We start from the raw sequence: 14,418 nt of genomic DNA on the forward strand, positions 1-14,418 counted from the left end.
AATGCCCCCGGGCTTGCTCCCACTCCAGGACCTCTCGGTCTCTTCTCTTCATCTGCTCTCTTTCTCTTTCCCTTTCTCCATCCGCTGGCACATCATCCGATGCAACCTCAACATGCTCAAACACCCAAGGACCCTTGGCCAAGGTCCGTAGATATGCTGCAAATTGCTAATCTCATTCTCTCTCTCTCTCTGCCACCCTTGATTAATCCTTTTATCATTCATCAAAAACATTTTGAGAATCCTGTGACTCATCCTCAAAATAAAAAATAACTTCACCATTAAAGAACCAGCTCGGTTCTTCCAAAGATCTAAACTGAAAAAAAAATATTTTTAAGAGGAGAATTGGAAAGATGTGAGTACTGGACATCAGCTATCATCTAATATTTAATAAGGTTCGTTCAAAAACTACGGTTTTTACAAGTAAAGCATCTGAATACATATTATAGACACTGCTTTCCGTCTTCCGTACCCTTCAAATAAATAAATAATCCTTTTCCCCCTATTTTTAAGAAACTTCCCCCACTTTTGTTCTCTTAAATGCAAACTGAAGTAATTGAACCCAATAAGAAAATCCTAGTACTTATTGTTGAAAGTTAATTCTTTATAACTGAAAAGTCTGCCAGTACATTTTTGGTTCAAAATTTATCTCTTCTGGTTGCAGATTTAACCATCTTTTTGAAAGTTAATTTTTTTTATTTAAAAATGAATTTTCTTATTTCAAAATTTCTTTTAGTCGAAAATTCAATCATTGAATTTTTTATTGAGAGTTCATCATTTTTGGTTAAAAATTCGAATATTTATTTGAAAGTTGAACTGCTGTGTCATAAATTGATTTTGTTGGCTAAAGAGTGAACTATTTTTCTGAAAATTCTTCTTCGTTGAAAATTAATTTTTTTTACTGAAAATTCAACTATTCTATTATTGGTGGAAAAATGATGACTTTTAGTTTAAAATTCGCTTATTAAATTTCTTTGATGAAGAATGGATGTTTTTTGGTAAAAAAAAGTCAACTACTAGGTTTAAATTTGAACTACTTAGTTAAGTATTCATTTGTTGATTGAAGATTTAACTATTTTGTGGAAAATTCACTCTATTTGGGTTTACAATTATTGGTTGAAAATTGATCGCTCTTAGTTAAATATTCAACTGCTATTCAATTTTTCTTTTATAATTTTTGGTTAAAAGTTAAAGTACTTGCTTGAAAGCTGAACTAATTTATTATAATAATAATTTTAAGAAAAAAAAAAAAACATTTTTAACCCGAAATTTAATAGTAGACTTTCTACTATTAAATTTCTAGTTAAAAAATTATCTTTTTTTCTTAAAATTTGTATTATTTTCTTCTAAATATAATTATTTTTTTGAAAATTCAACTATTTTCTTCAAAAGTCATCCTTTTCGGTTAAAAATGTGTCTTTTTGGATTGAAAATCCAACAATTTGATTCAAATTTCTTAAATATATTTTTTAAAATATTCATCCCTATTTGAACAATTTCACCTTTTTTGTGTACTAACGCAAATGTCTAGTTAACATTAATCTCTTATGGTTGAAAATGATCTTTTTTGTTGAAAATTCACATTTTCGGGTTCAAAATTAAACTCTTTGCTTAAAATTTAAATATTTGGTTGGAAATATATGGATTTTGTTCAAAATACGTATTTTTTGACAGAAAATCAATTTTTTGGTTACAAATGCAACTTTATGGTTGAAAAATAATCTGTTTTAGTAGAGGATACAAGTATTTTGTTTAAAAATTTGTATTTTTTGTTATAATCAGCTGCTGTATATTTAAATATTAAAATCTTTTTTGGTATAAATATCAACTATTACATTTTTGTGAAAAATTAGTATTTTCCGGGGAAAAATTCAACTTTTGAGTAGAGAAAAATCTTTATCTTGAAAACTCGTCAGTTTGCTAGGAAATTCAAATCGTTGGTAAAAAATGAATTTTCTTTTATAGAAAATAAAATTTTTTTAAATAAAAATTTAACTATTCCATTTTTGGCGAAAAAAATGATCTTTCCTAGTTTAAAAATTAAGCCTCACAGCAATAGGATATACCGGGATATCCTATTTTATCCCATTTATCTCCCAGAGACCGTCGGATATCCAGCAAGGCGGAAATTTGGATAACTCTAGGATATCCAGGATAACCCTGGGAGATTTGAATGCCCCGTAAACGTCCCAGAGTTACCCTGGATATCTGGGGGTTATCCCTGGGATATCCAAATTTCCGTTTTGCGGGATATCCGACGGGTTATCCCTGGGATATCCTTGAGACAACCTGGGAGATAAATGGGATCAAATGGGATATCCCGGTATATCCTATTGCTGTGAGGGAAAGCGTATAGTTAAAATTTCGTCTTTTTTGGCGAACAAATGAATCTTCTTCTTCGGATAATAAAATATTTGGCCAAAATATATGTATTTTTTTTTAAAATACATCCTTTTTGGTAGAAAATTAATTGTCTTAGTGCAAAATTCAACTATTTGGTAAAAATGCTTGTGTTTTGTTAGAATTTAGTATTCTTAGTAGAAAATTCATCTTTTTGGTTTAACTTTATTCACTGAAAATTTTTTGGTTAAAATTCATCTCTTTGGGTGGAAATTTCATCTTCATTGGTTAACTATTTTTGAAAATTCACTACATACTTAGTTGAAAGTTTAATTACTTTTTTAATTTATAAGAAACTAAATGCCTTATAGAAACTCATACCAATGGACCAACGGACATATAGAACCATGTAGAGCCATATAGAATTTATCAACTTTCTATATGGCTCTATTATGGATCTGTATATCCTTTTGTCCATAAACATAGGTTTCTAAAAGACATTTAATGGAGGGTGTCCCCTTTTTAAGTTTGTTTTTGTAACTTATAAATTGGTTCAGGTCTAATCAGCATCGGTTGGTTTCGAATAATCTTGGCCAATGAGAGAATTTCAAGAAAGTTTCTGGGGTTCCATTTTGCTGAACACGTTCCCTGATTGGTGATACTGAAGGTAGGGCTGTAGAGACCTAGCTTCACGTGAAACGCCGGCTTTTTGTATAATATAAATCATATATGAAGCTTGAAACTTATATGAGAGTTAAGAAGGGGATATTTCCACGAGGGATGCTGCGGAAGATGAAAAAAAAGTTATACCTGAGAATATGAAATTAGGCACCCCAGGATATAGTTTCAGGAATCATGCTTTGCAATTGGAACTTCTTGCGCCATCCCCTCTTTAAATTAATGTTCTGTTCTTTTTTTGCACCCCTTTTTCTCAATAGGGGCATTAAAGGCCATCTATCGATTTTCAGATAACGTGGCAGAAGCTAAAGGACCTGGGGGTAAAGGGTTTGGATGGCAATGTAGATTTCTGCTGGTAAAATCAAGGATAAACGCAGGAAATTTTATTTAACCAGGGTGGCTGAGAAACTTAATTTTTAAAATTCGTTGATTTTTGCATGACTTATTTTTTATTTTCCCTGATCATTAAAATTTAAAGTCCAAAATTCTAATCTTGTGAAATTTCTAATATAGAATGCATTTTTATAAATGGAAGAAAACATTTTTAAACTTATACATTTTAATTTTATTATTATTAGAGTATAGTCACAACTTAATTTACTTTAAAAAAGTGACCTACTGAAACGGAAAAAGTAATCAAAAGAGCCCATTTATAACGCAAAAAGTGACTAATCCCTTACGAAACTATACCACAGGGATGACTACAGGATAACTACAGTCGGATACTACAGAATTACACTCGTATACTACTGGTTTACTACAGTGTAATCCAGTTGTATACGTGTAGTCTACTACAGGTATGCCTGTAGTAAACCAGTAGTATGCGAGTGTAATTCTGTAGTATCCGGCTGTAGTTATCCTGTAGTCATCCCTGTAGTACAGTTTCGTAAGGGATGTGCATTGATAATATGATTAATGTTCTTTCGAATTGAAAAAAAAATTAAAAAGAATTTAATGAAATGTTTTAGAATACAAGGAGAACTGCAAGATGAATTAAACCTTATAGACCCCCAGTGGGCACAATATTTGGCGACGTCTTTACGACATCGTTACGACATTTTTACGACATCCTATGTCCGTGTCGTTTCGGTGTCTTTACGATATCCTAAAGACATCGTTAGATCATACGACGTTTTTACGATGTCGTAAAGACACCGAAACGACATGGACATAGGATATCGTAAAGTTGTCGTAATGATGTAAGTGAAGACGTCGCCAAATTGTGTGCCCACTGGGCCCTCTAAAACCTTCCCATATTTTCCACAATAATTATTATAAGAAATTCTTTACAAACTTGAGAGAATTAGGTTTAACCCTTTAAAATCATTAACATCTCTGGGGATCCCTTGCAATTTCAGAACTCTTATGAAAATGTTTTGAAATCTTTTATTAAAATACCATAAAATATTTAAAATCCACTGAAATCATCAAATTCTGGAAATCAATGAAAAAATGCATGGCATTTTTCAAAAATACCCTAAGATCCTTAAAATCTTTTATGATATTGAAATCTATTTTAAAAAAACCCTAAGATATTTAAAAAACATTCAAACCTTTTGAAATCCCTTGAAATTTTTAAAAGATCTTGAAAATTCCTTGGAAGTATTGAAAATATCTTAAAATCTTAAGAAATCCTTGAATATTAAAATTCTTTTGCAGTCTTTCGAAATCCTTCCAAGCATCCAAACTTTCTAAATTTCTTTTAAATTACTTCGAATTTTTAAAAATATCCTAAAATCTTGGAAATATTTGGAATAATTGAAATTACTTAAAGTAATCAAAAATATCTTATCTTTTAAAATTCCCGGAAATATTTCAAATCCTTTTAAATCATTTACAAATTTTGAAAGCTCTTGAAAATTTCTTGCAATTTTAAAAATTACCCTAAAATAAAATAAAATATACACCCGCATTCTATAAATATTACCCCATGGGTTAATTTATTGGAAGAAAAGTGATACTTTCATTTTAAAAAGTGACTTTACTTGAAAAAGTGATTGGAGAAAAAGTGACTAAATGTGACTGTGTTTTACTCTTAATTTCTCTGGCTTTTCCTGGCCAACAAAATTTCCTGACATACGGTCATACTGATATTTATGTGATAACTGAGCTTTTATGAAGTTCAAATTTTTCTCGGTTATTCAAATGTAAATTATTTTTATCTACAACCGTTAAAAACTAAACAATTAAAAAAAAATCATGATATAGTAATTCCAAATTAAGAATAAACTGAAACTTCGGAATTTTTCAAACATATTCTGGATTATGAATGATTATAGCAAACTTAAAAAATATTCTGTTAGAATTTATTTAAATTTTAACACTTGAGTAAATCAGAATGTTTAAAACCTCACCCATATTTGTAGGTGATCTTTAAATAAAATATGCATCATATTTGTTTAAAATACTCTATAGATAATGAGAAAAAAAGGATAAATTTGAAAACTTACAAATATCTCGTTCTATCTGGCAGAGGATGAACTAACTAATGAAGAGTGAATTCTGAAAACGTTAATTGATTGGCGATCCTGAAGATAGGGTTCCGGAAACTGGAATGCTGTGGTAGACAAAAAAAAAATATTATACCTGAGAACAGGAAATTTCTTCGAACCACTTTTTTCTTCATAGGACGAAAATGATTAAAACTACTTAACTAATTAATTCAGTAATTAAAATTATAAAACAAGTTTTTTTTGTTTGACAACTGATTGAAAAAAGTCACAACATGTTTTGTCAGGAAGTGCAGACTTAAAAATTTGCAAAAATCCTCGTTATATTTAATTTCAATTCGTCACCAGAGTAGATTCTGAAAAGAGTTGATTAGTGTTAACAATGCCCGAAATTAAAAAGAGATTTAAATGAAACTCTTGGAAAATGAACTAGTCTTTTTAATATCGCCATCAATATTGGGAATGGTGCTCTACCTTTTCGCCACCTGTTGGCGAAAACTGGAACTAGAAAGAGTAGGTACAATTTTCAAGTTGTACATTAATTTTTGCATAAAAGTGTTTTTACGATTGTTTTGTGAAGTATAAAACAATTATTGAATACAAAAAACAAATATTCATAAAAAACAAATAGTTTTAGATAGAATTTTCATCTTATACAGTGAAAAAACACATGTTTGTCAAATAGGTTTAAACATTAAAAAAACTATTATTTCACTATTTCATGTAAGTTTCAATAAATTTAAGTTTAAATAAACCATAATTAATGTATTTAGCGAGAAATGTTATCTAGATTATGCTAAGTATACGAATAATAGACGATTTAGGGTGACCGTTTTAATAAAAAAAGAAATCCAGGTCATTTCCTGGTTTTTTCCCGGTTCGCTAACATTTTTCATGGTTAATGAAATTTACAAAATCGAACTCTAAAGCTAACAATTTTTCCATTTGATCCAATCAAAACTGAGCAGCAACTGAAAGCACTCAAAGTGGAACTCTTGAATTTCAAACTTTTAAAATTGAAGTTTAAAAGTATTTTAACTCAATAGTTTTATATTCAAATCTGATTCAAATGCTCAATATTTTCTAAAAAAATATAAATCCACGTTAGCATTTACAATTTTCTAAAGTCTAAATTGAAGAATTAATCAATTAATTAAAAAATAGTCAAAATTATATCAATTAAAGCAATTTTAAGTCAGAAACATTAAAAATTGCACGATTACTTCTAAACATCCTTTAAAATGAATCCAATTTTTTCTAATTTTTTTTTAATCCTGCCAAATTAAACAAATTTCCTTAAAATCTTCCACTTTCAGTTTTTATAATTTTATAAATCTTCCGAAATTTTTTTGAATAATTACTTAAAATTATCTTTTCAAAACAAAAATCATTATTAATTTTCACAGGAAATGTTTTTTAATCTTCTGAAGCCATTCAAAATTCTTAAAAATCTTTAAAATTTTTTGTACGAAATCTACCAAAATCTTTATTGGGTTTTAATTTAGGCCGCGGGCCTAATCATTTCAAATTTTTTATTGAATTTGAATTTTTTCAAAATTTCTAAATAATTCTTCAGCTTCCTTGATTTTTTAAATAGAATAATATGCATTTAATTGCTATTTATACATCGAAGTTCAACCATTTGACTTACAAATTAATTGTTTTTTTTTTGATAGAACAATTAAAACCTATCGTTCAAAAATTCGTTTTTAATATTTTACTATAATAACTGATTTTAAATAAACAGTCAGACATTTCTAAATAACAAGTAATTCTTATTTTTCTTAATTAAAAAATTTCAAATTGAATCGTTTAAAAATTGAATATTTTAAAATAAAATATGTGAAATTTAATAAAAGCTTTTAATTATGAATATATTATTTTAAGTTTATTTTAAAATTGAAAACAGTTTATAAAGTTTCAATAAGGTGTTTACATTTGTTTAACTAATAAGAATTTCCAATTGAAATAGTTTACACAATTTTTAACGTTAGAAACTGGAAATTCTAAAATTGCGAACTGATTTCGAATGGTCTTGTAAAATTAATTATTATTCACTTTTTAAATCTTCAAGAACAATTTAATTTTAAAACTCATTATTAAATTATATTCACAGTTGATCAGCTAAACATTATTTTTTATCTACAATCTTCGTTTTCAAACGATTCTAATTAAAACTGCATTTTTAAATTCTTTGAAACGATTTTGGAAATGTGCATTCTCTACTGAATGATATCATAATAAACATCTTTATGTGCAAATTAAAATGCACCTTTAAAATCGTACCTATTCTTTTTAGTTCGGATTTTGTTCACCAAGTGGCGCATCGCAGTTTGACCATTCTCAATATATTTAAAAAATATTACGACGAATAAATTTGTAATCTAAAATAAAACAGAAAAACAAACTCCTCTAGTTAAAAAATAATTTTTATTATCAAAATTAAAAAATAAAAGTGAAACAAAATTGTATAAAAATCTATAAGAAAAGTGACAATCCGTTAAACGAAAGAAATGATTTATTTGCAAACATCATAAAATGCGCATCAGTCAATTTTTTTTTTTTAAAGTAAACACAATTATCGCGTACACATCAAAAGCGAACAATAAGGCGAAGTTTTCGTTTTCGCAAAACAAGTGAATGTACAAAAGAATCCTAAAGAAAAAGAAAAAGCTAAGCGAAAGAGATGCCACTGAAGCGACTGATGACACTGCTAAATAAAAAATCTTTATGCTTATTGTTTCCTTCTGTATTTTAGATTTCTTGACTTGATAGAAATATTACTCAAAATTAAATAAGTCTTCATGGCATCTGTGCTACACAGAAGTTAGTACATGTGACAGGTATTATCATTTCCAACGACGTTTTCAGATCGCCATTTTACTTTTATTCATAATATCATTATAATAAGCGCATCAAAAATGATTTAGTGGAAATTACTAATAAAGTTTCGAAGCTGAGCAAGAAGCACTTTTTATATCTCGTTTCCAACGGCATGTCGTCTCAATACGAACGAGATCACGTCTTATTTCAATTAACAACCATAATTCTACTAAATCTAATGATATATCGACAGATATACGCAGCTTATAATAGTAGACTCTCTCAATAAACATTCACTTTCAATACCGCGTTTCTTTGTCAAAAAATATAAAACAGAACTAAAAAACTGTTTCAAACCTCACATCAGATAAACCTCTCAAGATATCTCGCGCTATTGGAATTGGTCTAGTTTCTTTAACTTACAAAATTAATTTTAATGAATGACAATGTACAAGGTATCTGCACACTAATCGAGCATAGCTTGCTAGCATAGTCTTTTTTCTTTAAACTCTGTCGTCCTCACGAGATTCGCAACACCTAAAAACATCTACTACCATATAATTAAGCTATACAAAAGTATTTAACAAAGTAAAATTTAAATTATCCTATCAGTCACTTGCAAAATTTAAATTAAAGCTGAACTCGGATCGGAGGCACTACTGCAAGCACGCTTGAACCTTCTCGATCCACTCTTGTGCTGTCGCCGCATCGCCCGCGCAAAAATTGTAGGTCCGCCTGTTTGTGCGTAGCTAGAAATTAAATAAATATGATTTATCATACTAATGGGGATTCAGAATTTTATAAAGTAGGCGTGGGGGTATATTTTAGATCAATCCACCCCGACTGCTCCGTTTTTGATCATTTTTTTCTACTAATCAACCCAGATGGACAGCTTTACAAAGCCATCGTACATCACGCATGACCGGAATTTACTTATGATTTTAGCAAAGTTCGAGTTTTCATCATGTTAATAATTATGGTTAATTTAGAAAAGCGATTTCTACTAAAATTTAGGAAATTTAAATTCGATTAAAATCTAATTAAAAATCTTATTCAACGTCCAATAATCGAGTTAATGTATCGAATTCCTAACAATAAAAACTAAGAATCCAACGAACAAATTTAGATAACCACCATAATATGCTCGTATTGTAATTTAAAAAACAAATTAATAATAATAATTTAGTTGTTGGATTCTTGATTTTATTTTGGGGAATTCTATAGAGGTATTTCTAATTTGTCTAGAGTTGCATGTCATCTGAGTGTATTTATTATGTTACGGATTTATTTACTATTTCGCAACTCATGAATCTTGAATTTTTTAAATTGTCTCAGTTTACTCTAATTGAATTATAATTTATTATTGTTCAAGAGTACTTATTTTTGTTGACATTAGTCAGTAGTTCTTCTCATACTTTCAAAGAGTTTTTATAGCAAAATGAGATTAAAAATATTCCTCAAGGTACTTCATATTAATACACTTATTTGTTCACGTCCAAATATAATTTAATGAACTTTACCTACAAAATTTAACAATTTTACCTTAAAAACTTTATAGTAAAGGCTTGCTTTTTATTAATTAAAAGGGTGAGCTTAACATAAAATTTAAAGAATGTAACTTTCCTTGAGTCTGATTTTGAACCCCAAAACATACAGAAACAATAATTTTCTCAATTTTTTCAAAAAATTGATCTATCACGTTTTATTTGCTTACTTCTCATTTATCTGACTTGAAACAGAGAATGTTTGAAAAAATTCCTCCTCTAAATTTTAGATAAAGAAAGTACTTCAAGCTGTTTTTAGAATAGAAGTAGTATTACAAAGAAGTATTTCTGAATTATAATATAATTTTTTTCTTACATTATTCATTGCGAATTAATCTTTCTTAGTTGAAACTTTGTTGAAAAGTAATTGATCTTTTTTTGTAGAAAATGCAAACGTGGAAAATTGTGTTTCTTTGTGAAAACTTAATCTTTAGGAGTGAAAATTCATCTTTTTGGCATAAAATTCAACTACTATTTCAGTTTATAATTCATAATTTCAGTTGAAAACTGATCTTTTATAGTTCAAAATTCAACAATTTGGATGGAAATTGGTCTTTTTCTATTGAGAATTCAACTATTTCATGTAGAATTTACGTATTTTGTTGTAGAAAATTAATTGAATTAAATTAATTATTTTGTTAAAAATCAATTTTTTTGTTGTTGAAGATTTATTGTTTAAAAATGTTATTTCTTTGGCTGAAAAATGAGCTGTTTGATTGAAAACTTGTTTTTTCTTTGGGTGTTTTTTATTTGAATTTTTTTTACTGAAAATGTAACTATTAGTCCAGTTAAATATTCTATACTTTTATTTAAAACTTCATCTCTTAGTTTGAATATTCATTTCATGACTAAAAATTTAATTTTCTATTAATTATAAATTAATTAATCTATCAATTATAAAAAAATATAATTTTCTATCAGTTAAAAATTCATCTTTCAGGTTTAAAATTCCACTATTCCAGTTAAGTATGTACAATTTTATTTGAAAATTCATCACTTTGTTTGAAAATGTAACTATTTTTTGTTTAAGGAAGTTTTCTTGTTGAACGTAATTTTTTCAACTGAAAATTTAATTAATCCCAATAGAAAATTCCATATTTATAGTTGAAAATTCATCTGTGAAGAGGCAGTAAAATTGAAAAGTTCATTTTGGAACATTATCAAATTTAAAATAATTCAATTTTTAATTACTAGTTCCTGCATGTTTTTATTTTTAAGACAAATTTTTCTTCAGAATAATTTGGAAATGGGATTGTTTAATTGGAAAGCTACTTACCAAATATTCAATTATTAACGTTTTTTTTTAATTTTTGAATTAATTTTCAATTTTGGATTTCCACGCAATTCCAATTCAAAATATTTAGATTTAAACGTTATTAATTTAAAAATAGGCCACTTTTATATCGTAAAATTATTTAATTTTCAATTTGAAATACTTAGTATAGTTGAAAATGCAACCCAAATTTTAAATCCAAAGGAAGCATTTTCAACAAAAAAAAATGAAAATTCTGCCAAATAGTTAAATTTTCAAATTAAAAAATATCAATTTTTAACCAAAAACGGAATACTTACATTATCAGAGTAAAAAAATTAATTTGAAAAAAAAAACGGATTTTAAACAGAATACAGGAAACTTTAAACCAAACAAACAGTTAAATTTGCAACTAAAATATAAATTTTCAACAAAAATTAACTTTCAACCAAATAGTTCAGTTTTCAGTAAAGGGGATCAATTTCCAATGAAAATAATGAATTTTTCAGAAAAAAAATACATTTTTAACACAGAAGTTGTACTTTTAACCAAATAATAATTTTTCTTTACCAAAAAAGCTCAAATTTCCACCAAGAAGATTAGTTTTATTCAACCAAAGAAACTTAATTTCTAATAAAGAAGATTAGTTCTCTACTAAAACGTAAAAGTTTACAACAAAAAATTAAATACTTAAATCTCATTCAAATTAATTAATATTAAAAAAAAGAATGTTCATAAAAACAGTAAACATTTTAACCAAAGAGATGAATATTAAATTAAAATGTTGAGTTATTAACTTTTTTTTTATAAATTGTTGTATTTAAAATGTTTAAGTTTTGAAATATGTGAATTGAAAATTTTAAAGGCTATACATTGAATTTTAAAATCGTATTTGAAACTTCATATATAACGTATCTTGAAAAAGCAAACAGAATATGCCTCGCATGGATCAACGTATGAATAGCAAAAAAAAACACACAAATCATTTGCTTATAACCCACTCAATTTTTATTTTAAAAAATTAAGTGAATAAATTACTGAATACTGAAACTTACAAGGAAAAATATTGTTGTTGCTTAATGGCGCTGAAACCGAGGACTCATTCTCAAAATTAACCTCATTTTACCTCATAAATACTAGAATTTCATCTTTTTTAGATATTTAGGATCTTTTCCTGTTTTGATTTAAATCTGTATTCGGAGTGAAAAATTGTCTAATTTCAATAGTTTTTGTATCGTTTTTTATACTCGAGCAAAAAAAAAGTTTTACACGAAAAACGACTAAAATTAGCCAATTTTTTAATCCGAATACACATTTTTGTATTCCCCTAAAGCCAAATCCACTAACAACTATTTTGCAATTAATAAATTTTCAACTGTTACTTCAAACTTCAAAACCATGTAGCCCTAGAGAACGTGGGCCAACAAAATCTGATTATTCGTGCAAATATTTCGGTGCAAATGGCCACGGCCTAATTTAAAACAAAATGTAGATTTTTGCAAGCAAGACTGAAAACGAACAAAAACATTTTCTTACGATTCTAAGGAAAATTGTTAATAATTTTTCGACAAGTGACATGTTTAAGAGATTTTTAAAAGTAATTTACAATTGTTTAAATAATCTCCGTTTGTTTACATTTTTCTTCTTCTAGCTCATTGAAAGGTTTTCCTTAAAAAAAGGTAGAAAACTACTTTTTTCTTAAATTTGCTTAATTTTGTAAGCTTAAGATATTTAGATATTAAGATACAACTAACGGATTCAGTGACAAATTGGTACTTGTTCCAGTAATTTCCATTAAAACAATTTTGTTATTAAATAGCTATTTGAAATCTTTATTTTTTTTGTAATGAATGCATTAGTTTGCTATTGTTAAGAGAAAATTTTGATCTTGAAACAGTGATCTCATTTCTTGAAAAACTAAAGTTTCAAAACGATGTTGCTGAGAGAGAGAGGCAAAATTAATTTCACATTCCAACAGTTTAATTGCGACACGTGAGGAGCAAAAGCAATCCTTATCACAAGTTATTCAGACTTACAGGAAAAAATCCGCTATGATGGCAAGAAAACATTTTCTAATGGCATGCAATGATTAATTTTATTTCTACATTTTAGTGTTTTTAAACTCCTGATTAAAATCATACTTTTCAATTAAATTTCTAATTACGTTTTCGGAATATAAGTGTTTAGTTACTTAGAGAAAATTATCAACAAATCTGCGGAGATTAATCCAAGTCCTAGAGAAAGTATCTAAAATAATAGTATTATCAAAAATAATAAACTTGATTTTGTTCTACTCACATCAAAAAATGATTTGTCGTCAGTTTTCTTTGGTGGGCCCTGCATTGGCGCTGCAGGATTTACAGACACGACCTCGGCAAGATCTAAAGTAAAACATTACAGTATATTATATAAATATTTACTTCAAATGTTTGGTTACGAAAATTAAATGAAATCTATGCAGTCACTTGCCTATGTAACCTTTACAGTGTGAATCTTCCATCGCATCGTAGTACCTCAACTGATGTTTTATGGAATCGAGCACGAACCACCTTTGCTTCCAGCCTTTGAGAAGTGCGCCGCGTTTGTACAAATAGCCCTCGTGCGTTCGGTTTTCAGCTACATTGCTAGAAAATTGCTCGTAGTACTGCTGCGAAGTCGTCTGCATTGTAGTGACACCTGCAAAAATTATCAATACATTAAGGTAGTCCAGCTATTGGATCGATCAAATGAAAAATCATTGAAATTAGTTTGTTTTTTGCGGAGAAATATGTCCTCTTTCACATAATGCCTTTTTTAGGGGCCCTTTCTAAGTTAAAATTTTAATTACAACTGTTTAAAGTCGTGTCCAAAAATGGGATCTTATGGAGAAGCCTTTCGCGGGTTGCAAAAATGGTTAATTTTGGCTTTAAATCACGTTGAATATTGTTAGGACAACTTTTTTGGAGACAAAAAATATAATGTAAAATTTAAATTACTGCTCATTTATACTTACTTCCAGGGTACTTGAGCTTAATTTTAGCAAAATGTAGCCTGGAATCAAAAATGTAGCTAGAATTGAGTCATATCAACATTTAAATGTACATTTTATTATTATTAAAAAAACATTTTATTTATATTGATCAGCATACAAATTTGATACCTAATTTAGTAATTGATATCCTGGCCAAATTTTGTATTTAATTTCAAATTTCAGAAAAAAATAATGGACATACGAGGGTAGTTCAATAAGTCTTTAGAACGAAGTATAAAAACAATTTTTTTTGGGTAAATTTTTTTTTATTTTTCAACATAATCTCCTTGGAGCTCTATACACTTGGTCAATCGCTTTTCAAGT

General features: G+C 27.9%; 1 protein-coding gene across 1 annotated transcript in view; it reads right to left on the reverse strand.

The window, feature by feature from the left end:
- Positions 1-7,965: 7,965 nt before the first annotated feature.
- LOC117168723 (myotubularin-related protein 13) overlaps positions 7,966-14,418 on the reverse strand; it is a 30,967-nt gene continuing 24,514 nt past the window's right edge. The window contains exons 10-12 of the mRNA XM_033354446.1: positions 13,554-13,760; positions 13,383-13,465; positions 7,966-9,037 (exon numbers count right to left, since the gene is read on the reverse strand). Coding sequence (XP_033210337.1) covers positions 8,945-9,037; positions 13,383-13,465; positions 13,554-13,760 — 383 coding nt within the window. The 3' untranslated portion in view covers positions 7,966-8,944. The remainder of the gene's footprint in view (positions 9,038-13,382; positions 13,466-13,553; positions 13,761-14,418) is intronic.

This window comes from Belonocnema kinseyi, chromosome 3 (genome assembly GCF_010883055.1).
Source record: "Belonocnema kinseyi isolate 2016_QV_RU_SX_M_011 chromosome 3, B_treatae_v1, whole genome shotgun sequence".
In the NCBI taxonomy this organism is placed as follows: Eukaryota; Metazoa; Arthropoda; class Insecta; order Hymenoptera; family Cynipidae; genus Belonocnema; species Belonocnema kinseyi.